Source organism: Liolophura sinensis, chromosome 10 (assembly GCF_032854445.1).
Source record: "Liolophura sinensis isolate JHLJ2023 chromosome 10, CUHK_Ljap_v2, whole genome shotgun sequence".
Taxonomy (NCBI): Eukaryota; Metazoa; Mollusca; class Polyplacophora; order Chitonida; family Chitonidae; genus Liolophura; species Liolophura sinensis.
Window position 1 is genome coordinate 16,209,561 of NC_088304.1, and position 24,803 is coordinate 16,234,363.

Consider the following 24,803-nt stretch of genomic DNA (forward strand, 5'->3'; position numbering starts at 1 on the left):
TCCCAATAACAAATTAGAAGTTTGTGTGGTCTAAATGGCCAAGGCGTACTTGTGAAACAAGTATCTGCATGGTGAATAGACCTAACGTGACCCTTCGGTGTTGACCTCAAGGACTTGGTCGGCAGCCCTGTACTGCTCTAATCAGTGCGAGATAATATTGCACAAAACTTGACCTGCTTTTCTCCATGCCAGACCCAATTTAATTTTTAAAATGCGTCGAATTTTAAAAATATATATATAGATTGATTAAGCTACCGTAATCCTAATTATCGTAAATTTGCAAAACCTCCACAAATGCATATCTTCGTATCGTTGAAAGGTGTGGCCTGGTATGAACAAAAACGAAAAAAAAAAAAAAAAACAATACCGTATTTTTCATATTTCTAAATATGTACTTGCATGTATTTAAAATTGAACAGATCTACATGTACCAAGACAAACAACCGTCACATTGATCTATGGCAATAGCGGAATATCTCAGTTGCAGTTCAGGCTCTAAATATTAGTTAATACACGGTTATTAATATATATATATATATATAATATAATATGGTTTTCTTGCTCCAGTTGCTAAACGTGGTCACATTGTGTATCCTTAATTGGAAATTGTGCAAAGAAAAGATAATCGTCCAAAGTACTGTTTGATAGAATTTCAATTCGTGAACAATAAAAAGAATAAACATTAATTACTGTATTTTTTTGTATCATGATTAGTTTTGTTGAAGGCATTTAGTTACAAAATTAATAACACTTTTCACCCCATCTAATAGGTTGATTAATTAGCTGGCAGATTCTGTTTCAAAAAAAGACTTATAAATATATATGACTGACATTTAAGGCCTGACAAGTTTTAAGTAGCGACCGTAATGATCAAATCGAAAATGACGACATTAAAATCATGAATGGTTGCAAATACGTCTTTCTCGAGTGTGGTTTACACGCTTGCAGAGTGTATGAAGCTCGTCTCATGAGCACTTCCCCTAAATGTTAAAAGAAGAATGTACAAGCACTATTTTCAACTTAATATCTCCAATCTTGTCTCGATTTGAAATCGGGAAACGACATGCGGCAATGATAAAAGCATTTTAAAGGATATAACAAAGAGAGAAATAGAGAAAAATAAGCAATTGACTCGTCGAAGTGTAATCAGGGGGCATTACTCATACAAGTATAAATTGAGTTGTCTTTCCTTGATAACACTCGCCACAAACAGCTCTTCGGTGTTGACGCGCGAAACCATGGGGGAACAAATTCAGGTACCGGTATATCATTTCTTGATTTCCACCTTGTCCTCCTTTCATTGTCAGTTTTAGCGAAGAAGTTTTGAGTTCCTTTGATAATAACGAGGCATGGGGCCAAAGCTTACTAGAAATATAATCCTTCTGATGCGATAGATTCCGCAGAGCGGTTGGATTTCGACTTCAAAAGGTTACCAAATTTATCTCCAGACATCTTCATACAATACATACACACTTCATACACACTGGCGTAGCTCTATGCAGAAACATAGCGCAGTGTGTAGCTCTCCATGATTTTACACCTTCGCTTACACAGCAGTGTACTATTCCGTGTTACTGGTGAAGGTGTAGAGGTATGTAGAGCTACCCTGTATGTAAGCATTGACTTACCCTGCACCCCTCCGTTCTCAGTGTGCTGTCCTCGACTTAATGTTGTTGTCTGCTGCATGTGCAGCGGACACGTTGTGCACCACGTTGTGCAGTGAACAACAACAGTGTGTTGAGGGCAGTACACTGAGAACCAAGGAGTGGAGGGTAAGTAAATGCTTGCATATAGGACTATGTTTCTACATAAACATAAATAGCGGCAGTCTATTCAACATCTCACGATTATTCCTGAATAAATGAGTAAATGAATGTGTATAAATAAATGAGTAAATGGATGTGTATAAATGAATGACACATACGTACAAATGTTCTCAAGTTGCGAGGATTATCAAAAATAATCTTAACTACTTGCCTCGGTTCAAAACGATGAGTGGATAACATGTTTGTTGCATTTAACAGCATGCACAGGTGTGTAGGGTACAGAAAAGCTGTTATTTTTTTTTTCACAAAATTAAAACTTTAATGCCAAAAATAGGTCTGTTCTGAATACTTATTACCAGAGAGAAAGGCAACACAGCTTGGAATTTTAGCTTTCTTTTAAGTTTCCCAGTAACAAATTAGAAGTTTGTGTGGCCTAAATGGCCAAGGCGTACTTGTGAAACAAGTATCTGCATGGTGAATAGACCTAACGTGACCCTTCGGTGTTGACCTCAAGGACTTGGTCGGCAGCCCTGTGCTGCATCTCACGATTATTCCTGTTGCTCTTAACACTACAGATCCAAATTCACATCACAGTCATTGCTGAGCAGCAGCTATTTTGCCTTCACCACAGTTATGGGTCTTGTAAAAAGACGACCCTAATGGCAGACTTGTTTTGAAATAGGTTGTAGTGTCATGAATACAGGGCAGGTGTGTCATTGCTCAGTAGAACATTCCTTGGATGTTGCATACGTGGGCGAGCTGAGAGGTAAAAGCCAGAGTTGACACCTGTTTTGGACTGCAGACATTGTGTAGAAAGGACTTATGGATATGGCATGAAACTGTGTATGGTTTACCATAGACTGCCACTGTGGCTGTGATACTCCAGTCCAGCCCAGTGTGAACAGAGGAGTTGAAACAGCAACCGGGGGTTAACCATTTCCTCTGTCCATTTATCGCAAGCACATCATTGATTGGTAATTTTTTAGTCCTTGTGGGCTCAGAATTCTTTGATGATGCTCAAAAGCAAAAGCTGTACTGACAGCCTCGACTGGTTTGACTAGAGCAGGTGACTGCATTAGGGTTTCAAATGGAGTGCCATCTGACATTGGTTTTGGGATATCCTTGGTGGTACAGAATTTTGCTTAACCTAATGCCAAAGCAATTTCAGACTAGCTGGGACAAGTTATTTATTATCGCCAATAAGTTTACTTATTTATTTATTTATTTGATTGGTGTTTTACGCTGTGCTCAAATATATTTCAATCATGGGAAGGCAACCAGCATTATGGTTGGAGGAAACCTGGCGCAACGTGAGGGAAACCCATGACTATCGCATGCTGATGCAGTAGGTTCAGCTGTGGCATTGAATCAGGTGGTGTGACTCCAGGCAGTCTGGTTTCCTGCCAAGGCCGAAATTATTTGCCTTTTTTGAGCAAAAGTTCATCAGTGCTGCATTAACTAGCTATCAGTCCAATGACTTTTATTGATTCCTAGCTGTTTGTATTAGCAATTTAAGACTTGTATTTTTCATTGCTTTATATTTTGCAATTCTCATGTGTTTCCTTGTTGGTTTGCCAGGACCATCAGAAGAAAGCCTGTGAGTTATATTACACCAATGTTTACGCTCAGAGTTTCTCCCCCTGTGGCAAATACCTGGCGGCTGGTAACAACTATGGGCAGATAGCTGTGTTCAGGTACAGAAGTTCTCAGCATCAGACATCCAGTTACAGATTTGTTATACATTTTAAAACTCACAAATTAATAACGGGCCCCACTCTCTCATTTAACGTCTGCATTTAAAGGCCAAGAGAACACTAAAATGAAGTATATGTCAGATGAAAGACCATAAAACACTGTCATGAAAAACAGTTCAATTTGTTTTTTTGGGGGAATTTTCCAACCAAGTAAAATGGTTTTAAACCATCCGAATGTTTGGTGATCTGTAATGACCCAGAAGCTGTCAGATTCTATGGTGGTCTGTAATGGCCCAGAAGCTATCAGATTCTATGGTGGTCTGTAATGGCCCAGAAGCTATCAGATTCTATGGTGGTCTGTAATGGCGCAGAAGCTATCAGATTCTATGGTGGTCTGCAATGGCCCAGAAGCTATCAGATTCTATGGTGGTCTGTAATGGCCCAGAAGCTATCAGATTCTATGGTGGTCTGCAATGGCCCAGAAGCTGTCAGATTCTATGGTGGTCTGTAATGACCCAGAAGCTGTCAGATTCTGTGGTGGTCTGTAATGGCCCAGAAGCTATCAGATTCTATGGTGGTCTGTAATGACCCAGAAGCTATCAGATTCTATGGTGGTCTGTAATGGCCCAGAAGCTGTCAGATTCTATGGTGGTCTGTAATGGCCCAGAAGCTATCAGATTCTATGGTGGTCTGTAATGACCCAGAAGCTATCAGATTCTATGGTGATCTGTAATGGCCCAGAAGCTATCAGATTCTATGGTGGTCTGTAATGACCCAGAAGCTGTCAGATTCTATGGTGGTCTGTAATGGCCCAGAAGCTATCAGATTCTATGGTGGTCTGTAATGACCCAGAAGCTGTCAGATTCTGTGGTGGTCTGTAATGGCCCAAAAGCTATCAGATTCTATGGTGGTGAAGCTATCAGATTCCATGGTGGTCTGTAATGGCCCAGAAGCTATCAGATTCTATGGTGGTCTGTAATGGCCCAGAAGCTATCAGATTCTATGGTGGTCTGTAATGGCCCAGAAGCTATCAGATTCTATGGTGGTCTGTAATGGTCCAGAAGCTATCAGATTCTATGGTGGTCTGTAATGGCCCAGAAGCTATCAGTGACCTCGCCTTAATACTTTCTCTTCTTCATTTCAAGGTCCATTCAGCAAAGACTTTCAGAGATTTATATTTATCCTCATATACAGAATTGAAGTTTAGCAGTCTATATACATGTGAAGTGGCAAAAACCTGATATGACATCACAGGTCCCAATATTCTCAAAAAAGCTCATCGTAGAATCCGGAGTTCCAAATGCATTGTACTAGGTTGACAAAATTCTAAAAAATATAAATCCAACAATTTTTGTGGGCAGTTCTTAGTGGGCTTTCGTCTGACATAGTTCACGTGAGTGTTCTCATGGCCTTTAACCTCTTTTCTATGAATTTGTAAATGTCTGTGATCTGATTTATGTTACATGTATATTAATAAACATGTAATAAAACATTTGGATTTTATGGCACATATACATGCACATGCACACAGTGTATTTCTCTGGCATACCATTCCTACCAGTAAATTGTATTTGTCAGCAGCTGTAAAATAAATGAAAGTCATGTGTGGTTCTGTTATTCGTCCATGGTATTGCAATAGTTTTCTGCTATTCAGATTTTGCAATCTCAACAAATTTTGTCAGTGTCAGGATCACACGACACAGTCCAAATATTGATCGGAGATCTGTTTCATTCTTCTCAGTTTTAGATAGATTTCAGAAAAACAGATCTGTACGCTTAACAGTTAATTTGACTTTAGCACGTCAGTATTGTATGCTACAAAGACTTGTTCCCTATTATCCCACTGTACAGTTGTTCCAACTTAATGTCTCCTAGTTCTAAGTGAATAATCCAGACCACAGTGTCACAATAAATGCATGTAGCACATTGATAGCAATCTCATTATTTCTAACTACCATATTCGATTCATGTTGGCATCATCTGGAGAAATATATACTTGTGGAGCATTTGGATTTAAACTAAATACATGTATGTACTCCACTAAAAGGGTGATTGACAAATTGTTCGGCCGTCTGAACTTGTTCGGCTATCTGAACATGTTCTGATAATGAGTGTAAGGAACTGTCAGCATCTGTTGTGAAAAAAAGAATATTTTGAGACGAGCAGCCGAGTTCTCCTTCGGAATGAAGTCAGATGATTCATATATGGAAACGGGGCCTCCACAGCTCATTTGGTTAGCGCGCTAGGGCAGCGTAATGACCCAGGAGTCTCTCACCAATGCGGTCGCTGTTAGTTCAAGTCCAGCTCGTGCTGGCTTCCTCTCCGGCTGTACGTGGGAAGGTCTGCCCGCAACCTGTGGATTGGCCTAAAACACCAATCAAATAAATAAATATAAAAAACATAGCCAACTATAATCATAGCTAAGTCTAAATTATTAATACTGTGCTTGTTGAAGTGATTAGTGCAGTCTTACACACAGTTGTCTTTCCCTGTAATAATGCAGCAACCGTTATTTCCCTTGTTCCTGTACTTGTTTGTTTGATTGGTTTCAGTATAGTGGCTGCTCTGTCTCCTGATGCTACTAAGGCATCCTGGACTCCAGTCTTCTCCTTCAAAGGTAAAACTAAAACAAGCGTCACCTTTACAGAATGTTGTGACATTTATGTACATGTATAGTAGAAAAGGCATCAGTTTGCAAATATGGCAATGGCAGAAGTGCTGTTACAGTGTTCTCAGTTTGATAGTGACAAAATGCTGTTACTGTGTTCTCAGTTAGGTAATGACAGAAGTGCTGTTACAGTGTTCTCAGTTTGACAGTGACAGAATGGTGTTAGGGTGTTCTCTGTTAGGTAATGACAGAAGTGCTGTTACAATGTTCTCAGTCAGGCAATGACAGAAGTGCTGTTATAGTGTTCTCAGTTTGACAATGACAGAATGCTGTTAGAGTGTCTCGGGTAATGACAGAAGTGCTGTTACAGTGTTCTCAGTTTGACAGTGACAGAATGCTGTTACAGTGTTCTCAGTTAGGTAATGACAGAAGTGCTGCTACAGTGTTCTCAGTTTGACAGTAACAGAATGCTCTTAGAGTGTTCTCGTGTTCTCAGTTAGGTAATGATAGAAGTGCTGTTACAGTGTTCTCAGTTTGACAGTGACAGAATGCTCTCAGAGTGTTCTCAATTAGGTAATCACAGAAGTGCTCTTACAGTGTTCTCAGGCAATGACAGTGTTGCTGTTACAGTGCTTTCAGTGAGGTAATGGCATACATGTAAGTACGAAGATGAAAATGTTTATATAGCGACTGTTTTTTCTCCTTTTTACAACAAAGCTGCCTTTGTGATAATGGTGATAACTTTGAAATAGTTTCTAAACTTTCTCTTGTTGTTTTGTTGTTGCCAGCTCAGGAAGATTCCGTGTTCTCAATGGTCTCCACAGACACATTGCTGATCTGGTCAGTTTTTACATTTACTACTAGTTTTAAACTTGGAAAAGTGTAATGTTTAGATGGTAGTGTTAAGTGAAATCCTCATAGTAAAGTGCTTGTTCACTGATTTTTCTCAGTTTTAGTTTGCCTGTACATCCATGTAGTACATGCCTACATGTAGCCAGGGGTAGTGTTTTAAAAAGTACTGGCTCAGTTGGTTAGCGTTCCATCGTTGATTTGCTGTGTGCTTATTAAATACTGTATATCACAAAATTTATGACTTATAGTGTTGTGTAATCAGTGTTTAAGTGTTAGGAGTGTTTCTCAAAAAGTGGTAAATGTGGAACTGAAGTGTTACATGCGTATGAATCAGATGTTCCATTGAGGATGCGCTGTGTTCATGTTAATTCCGTAAATTCCAAAATAGACGACATCTTTTACGTTGAGCTGATGTTTTGCATTCGTGTGTCTCCTACAGGCGAGCTATTTGATAGCTTTGCTGCCAAATCTAAAGGGTGAGGTAAATACCTATTCTGTTGAAAAGAGCTTTGTTTAGTCTGTATGCATGTAGGTGACTTTTTGATGTACATACTAACACCAGTGTTGATCATTATGCTGGAAAAGGAAGTGGTGCTAGTACATGTGCACCAAAATATTACCTACATGTGTTTAGAATGATGATTTTAATAATAATAAATAAATTGTTGTTACTTCAGTGCTGGGTCTGCAGGTCAGGTATTAGCATGGAAATGGGCTGATATTCTCAACAAGGTAAACAGTTTTCAGCTAGTAAATGTAGTGTTCTCCAGTCAGCTTTTTTTAATGGAGAAAAAACCAACTTGGTTTAATAGCAAATAATTTAATAGGCTTCTTTTCACCACTAATTTGGTTGTCTGAATATAGATGTAGCATCTAGATGCAGATGACACGACCTACAATGTAAATGTTAGGTCATGATCCCTGTCAAGGGGCTTCCGTGGCTCATTTGGTTAGCGCACTAGCGTAATGACCAAGGAGCCTTTCACCGGCCGCTGAGTTCAAGTCCAGCTTATGCTGGCTTCGTCGCAGGCTGAAAGCGGGAAGGTCTGTCAGGAACCTGTGGATGGTCGTGGTTTCTCCGCGGGCTCTGCCCAGTTTCCTCTCTTCTTAGTGTTGGCCCCGTTGTATGAATGAAATATTCTTGAGTACAGCGTAAATCACCAATGAAAGAAATCAATAAACAGATCAAATCGCGCTCTCACTTGTTCAGCACAGGCTTTAGTCCAGAAGGTTTATCAGGTACAGTAAAAAACAAGTAAATAATGAGTCTGCAAGGCTGAATGAATGTGTGTATGTTATGTTATGATAATAATCATTTTTCCTGATATGTTGAAAGTTGTCTCTGTATCAAAAGTTTTGACATATAGCTGTAGGTGTTTAAACAGGTGAAAAAAGGGAAGCTTTTACTCTGCAAGGGTTGCTTTTTTTTCCCCTGATCCATGTCATATTTCTTTTCTTTGATGGACACAAATCTTAGATTGATTAAAGAAAACTATTTTTCCATGCATGTCTAAAAGGAAAGTGTTTGTTCATGCAATGGTGAATTGACCCCTGACTGATGGACTTGCAGGCTTAAATCTAGGTCTTGCTTGTTTGGCTGTGGCTCTAAGGGAAAAAGTTTGTGAAGTACATGAAATAGAGCACTGGTCTATTCCAGGAATTCCAGTTTTCTCCATCCTGACTTTCACCAGTTCTTAGTATGACATAAGATGACAACGAAATAAAGTGATATTGTAACCCAATCTAAAGCAGTTTCCTTTTTGTGTAAAAGGTAAGAAATTGACACATCATACACATAATTCCCCTTGGAGCATTCATGAAGTATTCTGATATGATTTCTTCCCACGACTATAGAATCAGTTTTGAAATCGGCAATCTAATCCAACCACAAGTAAATCTAACTCTCTATTTTTCACCCAACAGGCACCCAAGGTTGTGTGGAGCCTTTCAGTGCCTAGGGGGTAAGTACTGATCTCATTGCCTGCCTAAACATGCGATGGACACCAACATGACTGGTTGACACCAAACTTATTGATGGGCAGTGTCCATTGTGGTGTCTTCACAATGATGCCGATGCAAATCAAATACCAAATATGCAGTCTACTTGTGTTTAAAGTTAATTGTCTTCCACCAGTGTAGTGTGCATATCTGTATGTGACAGGTGGGAAAGTTTGTCAGTACCTTGCCAAAAGGTGCTGGTTTAAGCTCCACACTGTGGAGTCCTCCCTCCATAAAACAGGCAGCCAACTGTTCAAATTCTTGAACATGGCGTTTAACAACAGTCAAACAATCCTCATTGAGGCAGCATTTTATTTTATTATGAGGTGACAGAAATAAGATATATAGTTGCACTGGACGTCAGTCAAATGAACTAAAAAAGTTTATTCAGTATTTATTTTGGATTTGTGTATATTGATCAACTGGTAGCATTCGTGATCTGTGGTTACAATAGCTGCCACAATATCAAGGTCTGTCAGCAGCCTGCGGATAGTTGTGGGTTTCCTCTGGGCTCTGCCCGGTTTCCTCCCACCATAATGCTGGCTGCCGTCGTATAAGTGAAGTATTCTTGAGTACCACGTAAAACACCAATCAAATAAATAAATCAAATAAATTCCTAAGTTTCAAGGGTGCAGAAAATATATAAAGTTGTGAGAGATGTAAAAAAAAAAAAAAAAAAGTCAAGTAAAGTAAAAGATAATTGGACAATCCTAGCAACTTGATAAATGTAAAGTTTGTTTCTTTCGGAAGATTAAGTATTTTGTGATGATGTTGTTGATATGACCTCTCTTCATGATGCTCATGTGTTCCCCGGCGTTCTCCTTTCAGGAACAGTTTCACAGAGCCAGAAATCAACTCCCTAGTTTTATCCAGTGAGGTAAGTGAGTCACTGAGGAAGTAAATCCTGCTGACACACCTCTACACCATGACATGTTTTTGTACATAACTCCTGCTGAATCAACAGATTAGCAGTAAAAAATGACATGGACTAAAATTCTGTGAAGTAATATTTTTGTTGTGGATAATGTTGTTGTCATTGTTGTTGTCAGGGATGGTGTCCTATCTTGTTTTGGATTGTTTTTATGATCACACATGATGCTAATAAGAGCATCAAATGCAGGCATACATTGTTGGCTTAAATTCAGCATGTCTTGTTTCTTCTGTATCCTAGGATGGCGTGACGCGTTTGTATGCTGGCTGTGGGGACAACAATGTGTACATCTGGGACATGGAGTCAGGGACTTTACTGGTAAGACTGGGAAATGGAGTCAGGGAGTTTTCTGGTAAGACTGGGACATGGAGTCAGGGACTTTACTGGTAAGACTGGGACATGGAGTCAAGGAGTTTACTGGTAAGACTAGGGCATGGAGTCCGGAACTTTTCTGGTAAGACTGGGACATGGTGTCAGGAACTTAACTGGTAAGACTGGGACATGGAGTCAGGAACTTTACTGGTAAGACTGGGACATGGAGTCAGGAACTTAACTGGTAAGACTGGGACATGGAGTCAGGAACTTTACTGGTAAGACTGGGACATGGAGTCAGAAACGTAACTGGTAAGACTGGGACATGGAGTCAGGAACTTTACTGGTAAGACTGGACATGGAGTCAGGAAATTTATTGGTAACTCTGGGACATGGGTATACAACAGATTTCCAGTCATTCTTTATGTTACAATGTTATTGTGCAACATGCAGCGACATCCACGAATTTGCCCACTTGTTGTTGTTGTTGATCAGGTTGTAAGTTCAAATCCTGCTACAGCTTTTTTTGTTTTGGCTGTGCATGATTTGTTGAAATGTTCATTCTAGGGAGTGAACAGTGAGTTTTTGGGACTCACATTTCTGGATCGGTATTTTGTTTTTAATATCAGATGAGTGCCCCTCTCCTCCCCCCCCCCTCCACCCCACCCCCAGACAGTGGGCTGGTAAATTCTCCAGCTTTGTATGTTTGTGGTGCCTTGGTGACAATAGCCAGACGACAATGCTTCCAAGCTTACACTATCATTCATTGAAGACTACTTGTCTTCCTGCTATATGTTGTACATATCTGTGACATGTAAGAAACTTTTTAAAGGTCAGTGTTTTTGCCTGGGCAGCCCATTTTCCTCCACCTGCAAAACTGACCTCCATTATTAAGTGCAAAATTCTTGGGTATGCCATGAAGCAATATTTAAATAAAGAAAGAAAATATGTGATGTCTTTGTTTCTTAGAGCCAACTAAAGGGGCACGAAGACTACATTCACTGTGTGTGTGTGAAGGGAGAGGGGCTGGAGTCGCAGTGTGTGTCAGCCTCTGAGGATGGCACCATCAGACTCTGGGGTAGGTTACATCACACCCACACCACACCAACAAACCACATCCATAAAGCATACTTGTGCCACGCCCACACCACTCCCCTACAACACACCAACAAACCACACCCATAAAGCATACTTCTTCCACGCCCACAAACCACACCCATAAAGCATACTTGTGCCACACCCACACCACACCAACAAACCACACCCATAAAGCATACTTGTGCCACGCCCACACCACTCCCCCACACGACACCAACAAACCACACCCATAAAGCATACTTGTTCTACAGCAACAAACCAAACCCACACCACACCAACAAACCAAAACCCAAGCCACCCCCACAAATCAGACCCACACCACACCTGTAAAGCATACTTGTGCCACACCAACAAACCACACCCATAAAACATACTTGTGCCACACCAACAAACCACACTCATAAAGCATACTTGTGCTATACCAGCAAACCAAAACCCATGCCACACCCACAAATCAGACCCAAACCACACCCATAAAACACACCTTCACCACACCAACCAACAGAAAACCTATACCACACCCAGAAGTCACACCTACACCAACACCACATGCAGAAATCACACCTACACCTACACCAGAAATCACATGCACTACCCACACCACACTCTCAAGCCATATCACAACTTTTTCACAAAAGCGTTACAAATGGCCCATTTCTCTCATGACGTCAAATTTATATTTACATTTATTTACATGTATGTCATATCTTGTGCTGTTCTCTTTTGAATTGGTTTGTACAGTACAGCTGACAGCATACCTTCATCAAATATCCCTAATCTTCATTTACAACAGAACAGGTGTTAAGTGCACCTCATTTATACATTACCTTTATCCTTACGTTTACTATTCAGGTATTTAAACAGCTATCCTTGTGTTATTGGTAAGATTCTTTTGATATGTTCTTGAAACAGGCCTAAATGCCCTGCACATTGCATTCATCACTGACCTGTGATTTATAGAGAGGTTCAGTAGATTTTCTGAAACAGAGAGTAACCAACTATTTAGAATAAGTATGTTAATGAGAAATACAAGCCAGGTACATATACATGTAATATTTGATTGTCTGTCTTCAGATATCCGAGCAGGAAGGGAGGCAACCCATGTGATAGAACCCTACAAAAATGAGGTGATCATGCTTAAGTAGTGTGTGTGAATCAGGTGAACATTAGGGTTCATTTCAATAATATGTACGTATAGTGTGAGTCTCTATCTCACATAAGTAAAAAGGAGCTTACGCTTGAAAATCAAAGAGATAAAATAACTCACTGAAGTTAAAGATTTAACCCTGACTACTCTGTCAATTTTTACGCACAGCATTTTCTGTGAAGTGGCAAATTTCAGAAATCTAGATGATCAGGTATGATTTATTTATTTGATTTATTTGATTGGTGTTTTACGCCGTACTCAAGAATATTTCACTTATAGGACGGCAGCCAGCATTATGGTGTGTGGAAACCGGGCACAGCCCGGGGGAAACCCATAACCATCCGCAGGTTGCTGGAAGACCTTCCCAAATATGGCCAGAGAGGAAGCCAGCATGAGCTGGACTGGAACTCACAGCGACCGCATTGGTGAGAGACTCACGGGTCATTACGCTGCGCTGGCGCGCTAACCAACTGAGCCACAGAGGCCCCGATCAGGTATGACACTGTTATCCCACATGTAAAGACATGTGACACTAAGCCTTAAGTAGTCAGTCATATTCAAGTGAGACAATCAGCCAAGAATATCATAGAGTAAAAATATAAATAATAGTAAAAAAGTTATTTAAAGGCTGGTACAGTGGCAGACATGAAAATAGACCCAGTCAGCCTAGACGGATCTTCTTCCCTGAGGCCGTCAGAGGAAAAGAAAGTAAACATACAATGGTGATGAATCTACATTGGTTGGGTCTCGAGTCTTCTAGATGCATTTTGAATTTTACAGTACTGACTCCAGCTGATGTAAATGTTAAGAGATTCATGTTTCTTTTCAGTAGTGGAGGTGAATGGACAGGCTGTTAGAAGTTCATGTTTTTTTTCAATAGTGGAGGTGAATGAACAGGCTGTTAGAGGTTCATGTTTCTTTTCAATAGTGGAGGTGAATGGACAGGCTGTTAGAGATTCGTTGTGGAGGTGAATGGACAGGATGTTAGAGATTCGTGTTTCTTTTCAATAGTGGAGGTGAATGGACAGGCTGTTAGAGATTCATGTTTCTTTTCAATAGTGGAGGTGAATGGACAGGCTGTTAGAGATTCGTTGTGGAGGTGAATGGACAGGATGTTAGAGATTCATGTTTCTTTTCAGTAGTGGAGGTGAATGGACGGCTGTTAGAGGTTCGTGTTTCTTTTCAGTAGTGGAGGTGAATGGACAGGCTGTTAGAGGTTCGTGTTTCTTTTCAATAGTGGAGGTGAATGGACAGGCTGTTAGAGATTCATGTTTCTTTTCAGTAGTGGAGGTGAATGGACAGGATGTTAGAGATTCGTGTTTCTTTTCAGTAGTGGAGGTGAATGGACGGCTGTTAGAGATTCGTGTTTCTTTTCAATAGTGGAGGTGAATGGACAGGCTGTTAGAGATTCATGTTTCTTTTCAGTAGTGGAGGTGAGTGGACAGGATGTTAGAGATTTGTGTTTCTTTTCAGTAGTGGAGGTGAATGGACAGGCTGTTAGAGATTCGTGTTTCTTTTCAGTAGTGGAGGTGAATGGACAGGCTGTTAGAGATTCGTGTTTCTTTTCAATAGTGGAGGTGAATGGACAGGCTGTTAGAGATTCATGTTTCTTTTCAATATTGGAGGTGAATGGACAGGATGTTAGAGATTCGTGTTTCTTTTCAGTAGTGGAGGTGAATGGACAGGATGTTAGAGATTCGTGTTTCTTTTCAGTAGTGGAGGTGAGTGGACAGGATGTTAGAGATTCATGTTTCTTTTCAGTAGTGGAGGTGAATGGATGGCTGTTAGAGGTTCGTGTTTCTTTTCAGTAGTGGAGGTGAATGGACAGGATGTTAGAGATTCGTGTTTCTTTTCAGTAGTGGAGGTGAGTGGACAGGATGTTAGAGATTTGTGTTTCTTTTCAGTAGTGGAGGTGAATGGACAGGCTGTTAGAGATTCGTTGTGGAGGTGAATGGACAGGATGTTAGAGATTCATGTTTCTTTTCAGTAGTGGAGGTGAATGGACGGTTGTTAGAGGTTCGTGTTTCTTTTCAGTAGTGGAGGTGAATGGACAGGCTGTTAGAGGTTCGTGTTTCTTTTCAGTAGTGGAGGTGAATGGACAGGCTGTTAGAGGTTCGTGTTTCTTTTCAATAGTGGAGGTGAATGGACAGGATGTTAGAGATTCATGTTTCTTTTCAGTAGTGGAGGTGAGTGGACAGGATGTTAGAGATTCGTGTTTCTTTTCAATAGTGGAGGTGAATGGACAGGCTGTTAGAGATTCATGTTTCTTTTCAATAGTGGAGGTGAATGGACAGGATGTTAAGAGATTCATGTTTCTTTTCAGTAGTGGAGGTGAATGGACGGCTGTTAGAGATTCATGTTTCTTTTCAGTAGTGGAGGTGAATGGACAGGCTGTTAGAGATTCGTTGTGGAGGTGAATGGACAGGATGTTAGAGATTCATGTTTCTTTTCAGTAGTGGAGGTGAATGGACGGCTGTTAGAGGTTCGTGTTTCTTTTCAGTAGTGGAGGTGAATGGACAGGATGTTAGAGATTCGTGTTTCTTTTCAGTAGTGGAGGTGAATGGACGGCTGTTAGAGATTCGTGTTTCTTTTCAATAGTGGAGGTGAATGGACAGGATGTTAGAGATTCGTGTTTCTTTTCAGTAGTGGAGGTGAATGGACAGGCTGTTAGAGATTCGTGTTTCTTTTCAGTAGTGGAGGTGAATGGACAGGCTGTTAGAGATTCGTGTTTCTTTTCAATAGTGGAGGTGAATGGACAGGCTGTTAGAGATTCATGTTTCTTTTCAATATTGGAGGTGAATGGACAGGATGTTAGAGATTCGTGTTTCTTTTCAGTAGTGGAGGTGAATGGACAGGATGTTAGAGATTCGTGTTTCTTTTCAGTAGTGGAGGTGAGTGGACAGGATGTTAGAGATTTGTGTTTCTTTTCAGTAGTGGAGGTGAATGGACAGGCTGTTAGAGATTCGTTGTGGAGGTGAATGGACAGGATGTTAGAGATTCGTGTTTCTTTTCAGTAGTGGAGGTGAATGGACGGCTGTTAGAGGTTCGTGTTTCTTTTCAGTAGTGGAGGTGAATGGACAGGCTGTTAGAGATTCATGTTTCTTTTCAGTAGTGGAGGTGAATGGACAGGATGTTAGAGATTCGTGTTTCTTTTCAGTAGTGGAGGTGAATGGACGGCTGTTAGAGATTCGTGTTTCTTTTCAATAGTGGAGGTGAATGGACAGGCTGTTAGAGATTCATGTTTCTTTTCAGTAGTGGAGGTGAGTGGACAGGATGTTAGAGATTTGTGTTTCTTTTCAGTAGTGGAGGTGAATGGACAGGCTGTTAGAGATTCGTTGTGGAGGTGAATGGACAGGATGTTAGAGATTCATGTTTCTTTTCAGTAGTGGAGGTGAATGGACGGCTGTTAGAGGTTCGTTTTTCTTTTCAATAGTGGAGGTGAATGGACAGGCTGTTAGAGATTCATGTTTCTTTTCAGTAGTGGAGGTGAGTGGACAGGATGTTAGAGATTCGTGTTTCTTTTCAGTAGTGGAGGTGAATGGACAGGCTGTTAGAGATTTGTGTTTCTTTTCAGTAGTGGAGGTGAATGGACAGGATGTTAGAGATTCGTGTTTCTTTTCAATAGTGGAGGTGAATGGACAGGCTGTTAGAGATTTATGTTTCTTTTCAGTAGTGGAGGTGAGTGGACAGGATGTTAGAGATTCGTGTTTCTTTTCAGTAGTGGAGGTGAATGGACAGGCTGTTAGAGATTTGTGTTTCTTTTCAGTAGTGGAGGTGAATGGACAGGATGTTAGAGATTCGTGTTTCTTTTCAATAGTGGAGGTGAATGGACAGGCTGTTAGAGATTCATGTTTCTTTTCAATAGTGGAGGTGAATGGACAGGATGTTAGAGATTCGTGTTTCTTTTCAATAGTGGAGGTGAATGGACAGGCTGTTAGAGATTCGTGTTTCTTTTCAGTAGTGGAGGTGAGTGGACAGGATGTTAGAGATTCGTGTTTCTTTTCAGTAGTGGAGGTGAATGGACAGGCTGTTAGAGATTTGTGTTTCTTTTCAGTAGTGGAGGTGAATGGACAGGATGTTAGAGATTCGTGTTTCTTTTCAATAGTGGAGGTGAATGGACAGGCTGTTAGAGATTCATGTTTCTTTTCAGTAGTGGAGGTGAGTGGACAGGATGTTAGAGATTCGTGTTTCTTTTCAATAGTGGAGGTGAATGGACAGGCTGTTAGAGATTTGTGTTTCTTTTCAGTAGTGGAGGTGAATGGACAGGATGTTAGAGATTCGTGTTTCTTTTCAATAGTGGAGGTGAATGGACAGGCTGTTAGAGATTTGTGTTTCTTTTCAGTAGTGGAGGTGAATGGACAGGATGTTAGAGATTCGTGTTTCTTTTCAATAGTGGAGGTGAATGGACAGGCTGTTAGAGATTCATGTTTCTTTTCAGTAGTGGAGGTGAGTGGACAGGATGTTAGAGATTCGTGTTTCTTTTCAGTAGTGGAGGTGAATGGACAGGCTGTTAGAGATTTGTGTTTCTTTTCAGTAGTGGAGGTGAATGGACAGGATGTTAGAGATTCGTGTTTCTTTTCAATAGTGGAGGTGAATGGACAGGCTGTTAGAGATTCATGTTTCTTTTCAATAGTGGAGGTGAATGGACAGGATGTTAGAGATTCGTGTTTCTTTTCAATAGTGGAGGTGAATGGACAGGCTGTTAGAGATTCGTGTTTCTTTTCAGTAGTGGAGGTGAGTGGACAGGATGTTAGAGATTCGTGTTTCTTTTCAGTAGTGGAGGTGAATGGACAGGCTGTTAGAGATTTGTGTTTCTTTTCAGTAGTGGAGGTGAATGGACAGGATGTTAGAGATTCGTGTTTCTTTTCAATAGTGGAGGTGAATGGACAGGCTGTTAGAGATTCATGTTTCTTTTCAGTAGTGGAGGTGAGTGGACAGGATGTTAGAGATTCGTGTTTCTTTTCAATAGTGGAGGTGAATGGACAGGCTGTTAGAGATTTGTGTTTCTTTTCAGTAGTGGAGGTGAATGGACAGGATGTTAGAGATTCGTGTTTCTTTTCAATAGTGGAGGTGAATGGACAGGCTGTTAGAGATTCATGTTTCTTTTCAATGGTGGAGGTGAATGGACAGGCTGTTAGAGATTTGTGTTTCTTTTCAATAGTGGAGGTGAATGGACAGGCTGTTAGAGATTCGTGTTTCTTTTCAGTAGTGGAGGTGAGTGGACAGGATGTTAGAGATTCGTGTTTCTTTTCAGTAGTGGAGGTGAATGGACAGGCTGTTAGAGATTTGTTGTGGAGGTGAATGGACAGGATGTTAGAGATTCGTGTTTCTTTTCAGTAGTGGAGGTGAATGGACAGGATGTTAGAGATTCGTGTTTCTTTTCAGTAGTGGAGGTGAATGGACAGGCTGTTAGAGATTCATGTTTCTTTTCAATAGTGGAGATGAATGGACAGGCTGTTAGAGATTCGTTGTGGAGGTGAATGGACAGGATGTTAGAGATTCGTGTTTCTTTTCAATAGTGGAGATGAATGGACAGGCTGTTAGAGATTCGTTGTGGAGATAAATGGACAGGATGTTAGAGATTCGTGTTTCTTTTCAGTAGTGGAGGTGAATGGACAGGCTGTTAGAGATTCGTGTTTCTTTTCAGTAGTGGAGGTGAATGGACAGGCTGTTAGAGATTTGTGTTTCTTTTCAGTAGTGGAGGTGAATGGACAGGATGTTAGAGATTCATGTTTCTTTTCAATAGTGGAGGTGAATGGACAGGCTGTTAGAGATTCATGTTTCTTTTCAATAGTGGAGGTGAATGGACAGGCTGTTAGAGATTCGTTGTGGAGGTAAATGGACAGGATGTTAGAGATTCGTGTTTCTTTTCAGTAGTGGAGGTGAATGGACAGGCTGTTAGAGATTTGTGTTTCTTTTCAGTAGTGGAGGTGAATGGACAGGATGTTAGAGATTCATGTTTCTTTTCAATAGTGGAGGTGAATGGACAGGCTGTTAGAGATTCATGTTTCTTTTCAGTAGTGGAGGTGAGTGGACAGGATGTTAGAGATTCGTGTTTCTTTTCAGTAGTGGAGGTGAATGGACAGGCTGTTAGAGATTCGTTGTGGAGGTAAATGGACAGGATGTTAGAGATTCGTGTTTCTTTTCAGTAGTGGAGGTGAATGGACAGGCTGTTAGAGATTTGTGTTTCTTTTCAGTAGTGGAGGTGAATGGACAGGATGTTAGAGATTCATGTTTCTTTTCAGTAGTGGAGGTGAATGGACAGGCTGTTAGAGATTCGTGTTTCTTTTCAGTAGTGGAGGTGAATGGACAGGATGTTAGAGATTCGTGTTTTTTTTTTCAGTAGTGGAGGTGAATGGACAGGATGTTAGAGATTCGTGTTTCCTTTCAGTAGTGGAGGTGAATGGACAGGCTGTTAGAGATTTGTGTTTCTTTTCAGTAGTGGAGGTGAATGGACAGGATGTTAGAGATTCGTGTTTCTTTTCATTAGTGGAGGTGAATGGACAGGCTGTTAGAAATTTGTGTTTCTTTTCAGTAGTGGAGGTGAATGGACAGGCTGTTAGAGATTCGTGTTTCTTTTCAATAGTGGAGGTGAATGGACAGGCTGGTAGAGGTTCGTGTTTCTTTTCAATAGTGGAGGTGAATGGACAGGATGTTAGAGGTTCGTTGTGGAGGTGAATGGACAGGATGTTAGAGATTCGTGTTTCTTTTCAATAGTGGAGGTGAATGGACAGGCTGGTAGAGGTTCATGTTTCTTTTCAATAGTGGAGATGAATGGAAAGGCTGATATCAACCACACAAATATGGGCGTTGAAATTTGACATTCATTAGTGTGCTCATGCATGTTGAGATGCTTAAAAGTATCTGCCTACAGTTGGTCAATCACACAGTCACAGAACCATAAGGTAATTTTCTCTTGACAAGTGGGCGGTATACTCTTAATGATTGGGCAGTTTACTCTTGACGAGTGAGCAGTTTACGCTTGACAAGTGGGCGGTTTACTGTTGAGAAGTGGGCGGTTTACTCTTGACAAGTAGGCGGTTTACTCTTGAGAAGTGGGCGGTTTACTCTTGACATTCTTACACCTACACGTTTTTATTCAACTCTTCTGTATGCAGCAGTGTCTTTTTATTTTACTCCTGTGGGTCTGTGGAACCTCACGTGTACATGTACCAAGAGTCAGTTTAATATTTTGCTAGTCTAATGCTCACTCTTTTTCTCTTCCTTTGCAAGCTTTGTGCTCGACCAGAGTTTGGGCGTTGGCTAGGCTGTGTGGCTGTGGATCCCAGTGCTGATTGGCTGGTAAGATTATGACTGACAGCTGCTCGTGTCATTTAACATGAACAAACCCATAGAAATCAGCATTTGTGGGAATCGATCAGAAATCCACATCTGTGTTAACACCTTGTCAGCTTTCTCCAATTTGTCTCCCAAGTAGTTTTCAAGATATACCAAGGTATATCTTTTTTTTTTTGTTTGGTTGATTAAATACAGTTTTTGCAGCTCTATGGTAGCTGATTTATACGAAACTTTGAAACTCATAAACTTGGAAACAGTAGATCTCAAATATTCCCAAACATTTGAGATGTACATCTATTGTTGAATAAAAATAACAGTTCTGGTGAACTTGATTTGCTCTAATTCTTCCTGATTATTATTGAACTGCATTTTTACAAGCTGTCAAAAAATTCAAGATGAATGTATTCTATGTGATTTTAGTTATGAAAGCTGTAGGAAGTACATGTATACATTTCTGTGTTCTTCACAGATTTGTGGAGGAGGCCCTAAACTCTCTGCCTGGCATCTCCGCTCTCTTTCCTCCACCACAGTTTTTGACACGCCAGGAGCCTGCCAACAACATGTCATGTTTTATGAGGATACAGTAAGTTTCATTGTATTTTACGTACAACTTCAGACTCAATGTTGCTTTTCTTTCCAAAAGTAATCCAATTAAAATTTTCCAAAGAATTCCTCATGTGTGACTGTTAAAATTTAAGTGTGTGTGTTTTTTTTGTTTTTTTTTTTGGCAATGTATGTATCAAAGAATAAACATTATACTCAAAAATGGTGTTTGTTTTTTTTTTTTTAAATGTCTTCATTATGTGTGTAACTGCCACGTAATGAGTTTTTCTCAAAAGGTGACTTGCCCCTGTCAAGTACGGTCATATGATCATATGGACAGGTAACTCACCGCATCTCCGTTCTTCTCAGGAGATTTGTGAGATACCTGTGCAGTAGTGGTTTTCACTACTAACTATTAAACTGATCTCATGCCCTGTATGTGATGTACTCTTCAGCTCAGTGTAGAACGTCTGTAAGATAAATCATGTACTGGACCCAGAAATCCATGATTAAGTTACTGATTTTGCAATATTGAAAGTTTTGTTTTAGACGATTAATAGTATTTATGGGAACTATAGGGTTACGCCCTGTCTGTCAGTCCGCCACACTAGTTTTCCTTTCTTTTGTCCTGAAAACAGTTGCACCCTATCAACGTCTTCACCATAACAAGATATAAATCAAGTTTCAGCTTTTGACTCTTACATTCAGTATGGAAAAAAAATTATGGAAAGTTTTGCATTTTAACAGTTTTCCGACCCTTTTTTATCAACATGGTTCATTGCATTGAATTTAAACTTGGTAAAGTTTATTTATTTTATTTATTTGATTGGTGTTTTACGCCGTACTCAAGAATATTTCACTGATACGACGGTGGTCAGCATTATGGTGGGAGGATGGTAAATTTTAAGTTAGAGATCAAATCCGAGTTTTGGATCCCTACTTTTAATTATGGGACTTTTTTTTTTTTTACTTTAAGCGTTTTTTACATGTTCCTATTTTTTCTTATCTCACTTCAAAATGGCCCATTGTGTTGAATTGAAACTTGATACATAGCTTGACTATAACAAGTTACAGATCAAGTTTGGGTGTCATGTTGCTTTGGCCATTTGACATACATGTACAGGTAGCTATCATGCTGATGACTAAAACTGGAAGGGTACATGTATTACGCAATATTTCCAGAATGTTTGTTTATCTTAGAAGGTTGCCTTGAAGTTTGTTTGGAAATTACGATAATTTCCTACTCAAAAGAATGTAGGTTTCAATAGCAAAAGTAATATTCTATGATCTTTATTTGCTTCAAAAATACCCTTCTAAGGCAAATTTTCTAATGTTTTCATTTTTTCCGAAAATGGGTTCACTTGTTTATTTGGTACCCACCTGCCGAATTGTTCAGGTTATGATACTTTCACATCTTTGGTTTCGCTCACAGATAATATCAGGTGGGAGTGAGCCAAGGATTAACCACTGGTTTGTTAATGGTGATGTCAAAGCTCAGGTGCCCTGTAGACCAACCAGCGTCTTCAACATTGTCATCAACACAGAGTCACAGAACCACAAGGTAAGCTGATCAGTCACACAATCAGAGAACCACAAGGTAAGCTGGTCAGTCACACAGTCACAGAACCACAAGGTAAGCTGGTCAGTCACACTGTCACAGAACCACAAGGTAAACTGGTCAGTCACACAGTCACAGAACCACCAGGTAAGCTGGTCATTCACAGAACCACAGGGCCACAAGATAAGCTGGTCAGTAACAGTCACAGAACTGCAAGGTAAGCTGGTCAGTAACAGTCACAGAACCACAAGGTAAGCTGGTCAGTCGCACAGTCACAGGGCCACAAGGTAAGGTGGTCAGTCACACAGTCACAGAACCACAAGGTAAACTGGTCAGTCACACAGTCACAGGACCATAAGGTCAGCTGGTCAGTCACGCTGTCACAGAACCACAAGGTAGGCTGGTCAGTCACATAATCACAGAACCACAAGGTAAGCTGGTCAGTAACAGTCACAGAACCGTAAGGTAAGCTGGTCAGTAACAGTCACAGAACCACAAGGTAAGCTGGTCAGTGACATAGTCACAGAACCACAAGGTTGCTGGTCAGTCACACAGTCACAGAACCACAAGGTAAGCTGGTCAGTCACATAGTCACAGAACCACAAGGTAAGCTGGTCAGTCACACAGTCACAGAACCACAAGGTAAGCTGGTCAGTCACATAGTCACAGAACCACAAGGTAAGCTGGTCAGTCACATAGTCACAGAACCACAAGGTAAGCTGGTCAGTCACAGAACCACAAGGTAAGCTGGCCAGTCACAGGGCCACAAGGTGAGCTGGTCAGTAACAGTCACAGAACCACAAGGTAGGCTGGTCAGTAACAGTCACAGAACTGCAAGGTAAGCTGGTCAGTCACAGAACCACAAGGTAAGCTGGTCAGTCACCCAGTCACAGAACCGCAAGGTAAGGTCGTCAGTCACACAGTCACAGAACCACAAGGTAAGCTGGTCAGTGACATAGTCACAGAACCACAAGGTAAGCTGGTCAGTCACATAATCACAGAACCACAAGGTAAGCTGGTCAGTAACAGTCACAGAACTGCAAGGTAAGCTGGTCAGTCACAGAACCACAAGGTAAGCTTGTCAGTCACACAGTCATAGGGCCACAAGGTAAGCTGGTCAGTGACATGGTCACAGAACCACAAGGTAAGCTGGTCAGTCACACAGTCACAGAACCACAAGGTAAGCTGGTCAGTGACATAGTCACAGAACCACCAGGTAAGCTGGTCAGTCACAGAACCACCAGGTAAGCTGGTCAGTCACAGAATCACAGAACCACAAAGTACAGGTATAATAAAACATTCTCTTGTTATTTTCTTTCATTATAACATTTGCAGACAGCAAAAGAAATTAATTCATGTTATGCATAAATTCTATATTCACCATCATGCCTTTTACTTCACAGTGTTCTCATTATCTTTCCTTTGTACCCAAGATAATGACTCGCTGTGGGCGTATATTTCCAGCCACACTACCTTATCAACTCGTGTTTTCAGGTTCTAAGTGTGGCAGGCTGCAGTCCTAAGTTGGATGTGTGCACGAACTTTGGCTACACAGCATTTTCACTGACATTTGCTTCGACTTGAGCGTTCATCTTTATCGTTTCATCCTCATTCTATGTACATACAAATGTCATTAAACCTTTGTACAAATAGCATCATCAGATTTCTGATCTTATTTTCTGATCCATTTCTTAGTGGATTTGTTACAAAGATCAAAAAAGTATGGGAATTTGACTGTAAGCTGTTAATGAAGCCAGACCTCTTGTTCTCAATAGATATCGATATTTTACATCTCTACTTCTCATACATGTGTAGGAAAGGTTTTCAGTAACCTGTCGGCACACCCAGAGCTGGGTTGTATTTGATACAGTGACTGTCGGCACAGCCAGAACTGGGTTGTTCTTACACAATGGCTATCGGAACAACCAGAGCTGGGTTGTATTTGATACAACAGCTGTCGGCACAGCCAGTGCTGGGTTGTATTTGACACAATGGCTGTCAGCACAGCCAGAGCTGAGTTGTTCTGATACAATGGCTGTGGGCACAACCAGAGCTGGGTTGTACATGACACAATGACTGTCGGCACAGCCAGAGCTGGGTTGTATTTGATACAATGGCTGTCGGCACAGCCAGAGCTGGGTTGTATTCGACAAAATGGCTGTCGGCACAGCCAGAGCTGGGTTGTAATCAACAAAATGGCTGTTGGCACAACCAGAGCTGGGTTGTACATGACACAATGACTGTCGGCATAGCCAGAGCTGGGTTGTATTTGATACAATGGCTGTTGGCACAGCCAGAGCTGGGTTGTATTTGATACAATGGCTGTTGGCACAGCCAGAGCTGGGTTGTATTTGACACAACCACCATCAGCACAGCCAGAGCTGGGTTGTTCTGACACAGTGGCTGTCGGTGCAGCCAGAGCTGGGTTGTTCTGACACAGTGGCTGTCGGTGCAGCCAGAGCTGGGTTGTATTTGACAATCTCTCTGGTCAGTGGAGCCTGGTCTCCAGTGCTACTGATTTGGTTTATTGTGCCATCATGAGCTCTGTTGCCTCACATGCCAAGTTCCTTTTCTTGAACTACAACCTACATCCAAGGACCATAATAGTGATTCGATTTGGGTTTAATGTCGCCTTCAGCATTATTGCTGCCCTATCACGACGGTGTATTCTGGTAGCTGACCAAATTCTGGTCTACCCGTACATGCATAAATAAAATGTTGGAAAAATTATGATACCAGGGAGAGACTTAACACAACCAACAAAGTACTTTGTTTCATTTATTTTGCTTTTTCAACCAATGCAAAAAAGTACATATTTTCCACTCTTTGAGATTTGAAAAAACAAAGCCATAACAATTCTTTTTTTTTTTTTTATTGTTTTTAAGTTTAGCATCAGAAGTTAATGGTAGCCTATATGCCTTCTGATGTAATCCAACTGAGGTGTGACAATATAACAGACAATGTCGGGCACAAGACAAAACCGGCATGTACCAGACA

At 40.8% G+C, this 24,803-nt stretch overlaps 1 protein-coding gene across 1 annotated transcript; it reads left to right on the top strand.

The window, feature by feature from the left end:
* The first annotated feature begins 1,238 nt into the window (after positions 1-1,238).
* Positions 1,239-23,455, top strand: LOC135476929 (THO complex subunit 6 homolog). The gene is made up of 14 exons (XM_064757075.1): positions 1,239-1,256; positions 3,345-3,460; positions 6,013-6,077; positions 6,857-6,908; positions 7,598-7,652; positions 8,844-8,881; positions 9,747-9,795; positions 10,090-10,167; positions 11,131-11,239; positions 12,334-12,386; positions 19,640-19,708; positions 20,175-20,288; positions 21,681-21,809; positions 23,301-23,455. Exons 1-14 carry the CDS (start codon positions 1,239-1,241, stop codon positions 23,388-23,390), a joined length of 1,035 nt encoding a protein of 344 aa, XP_064613145.1. The 3' UTR covers positions 23,391-23,455.
* The last annotated feature ends 1,348 nt before the right edge of the window (positions 23,456-24,803 follow it).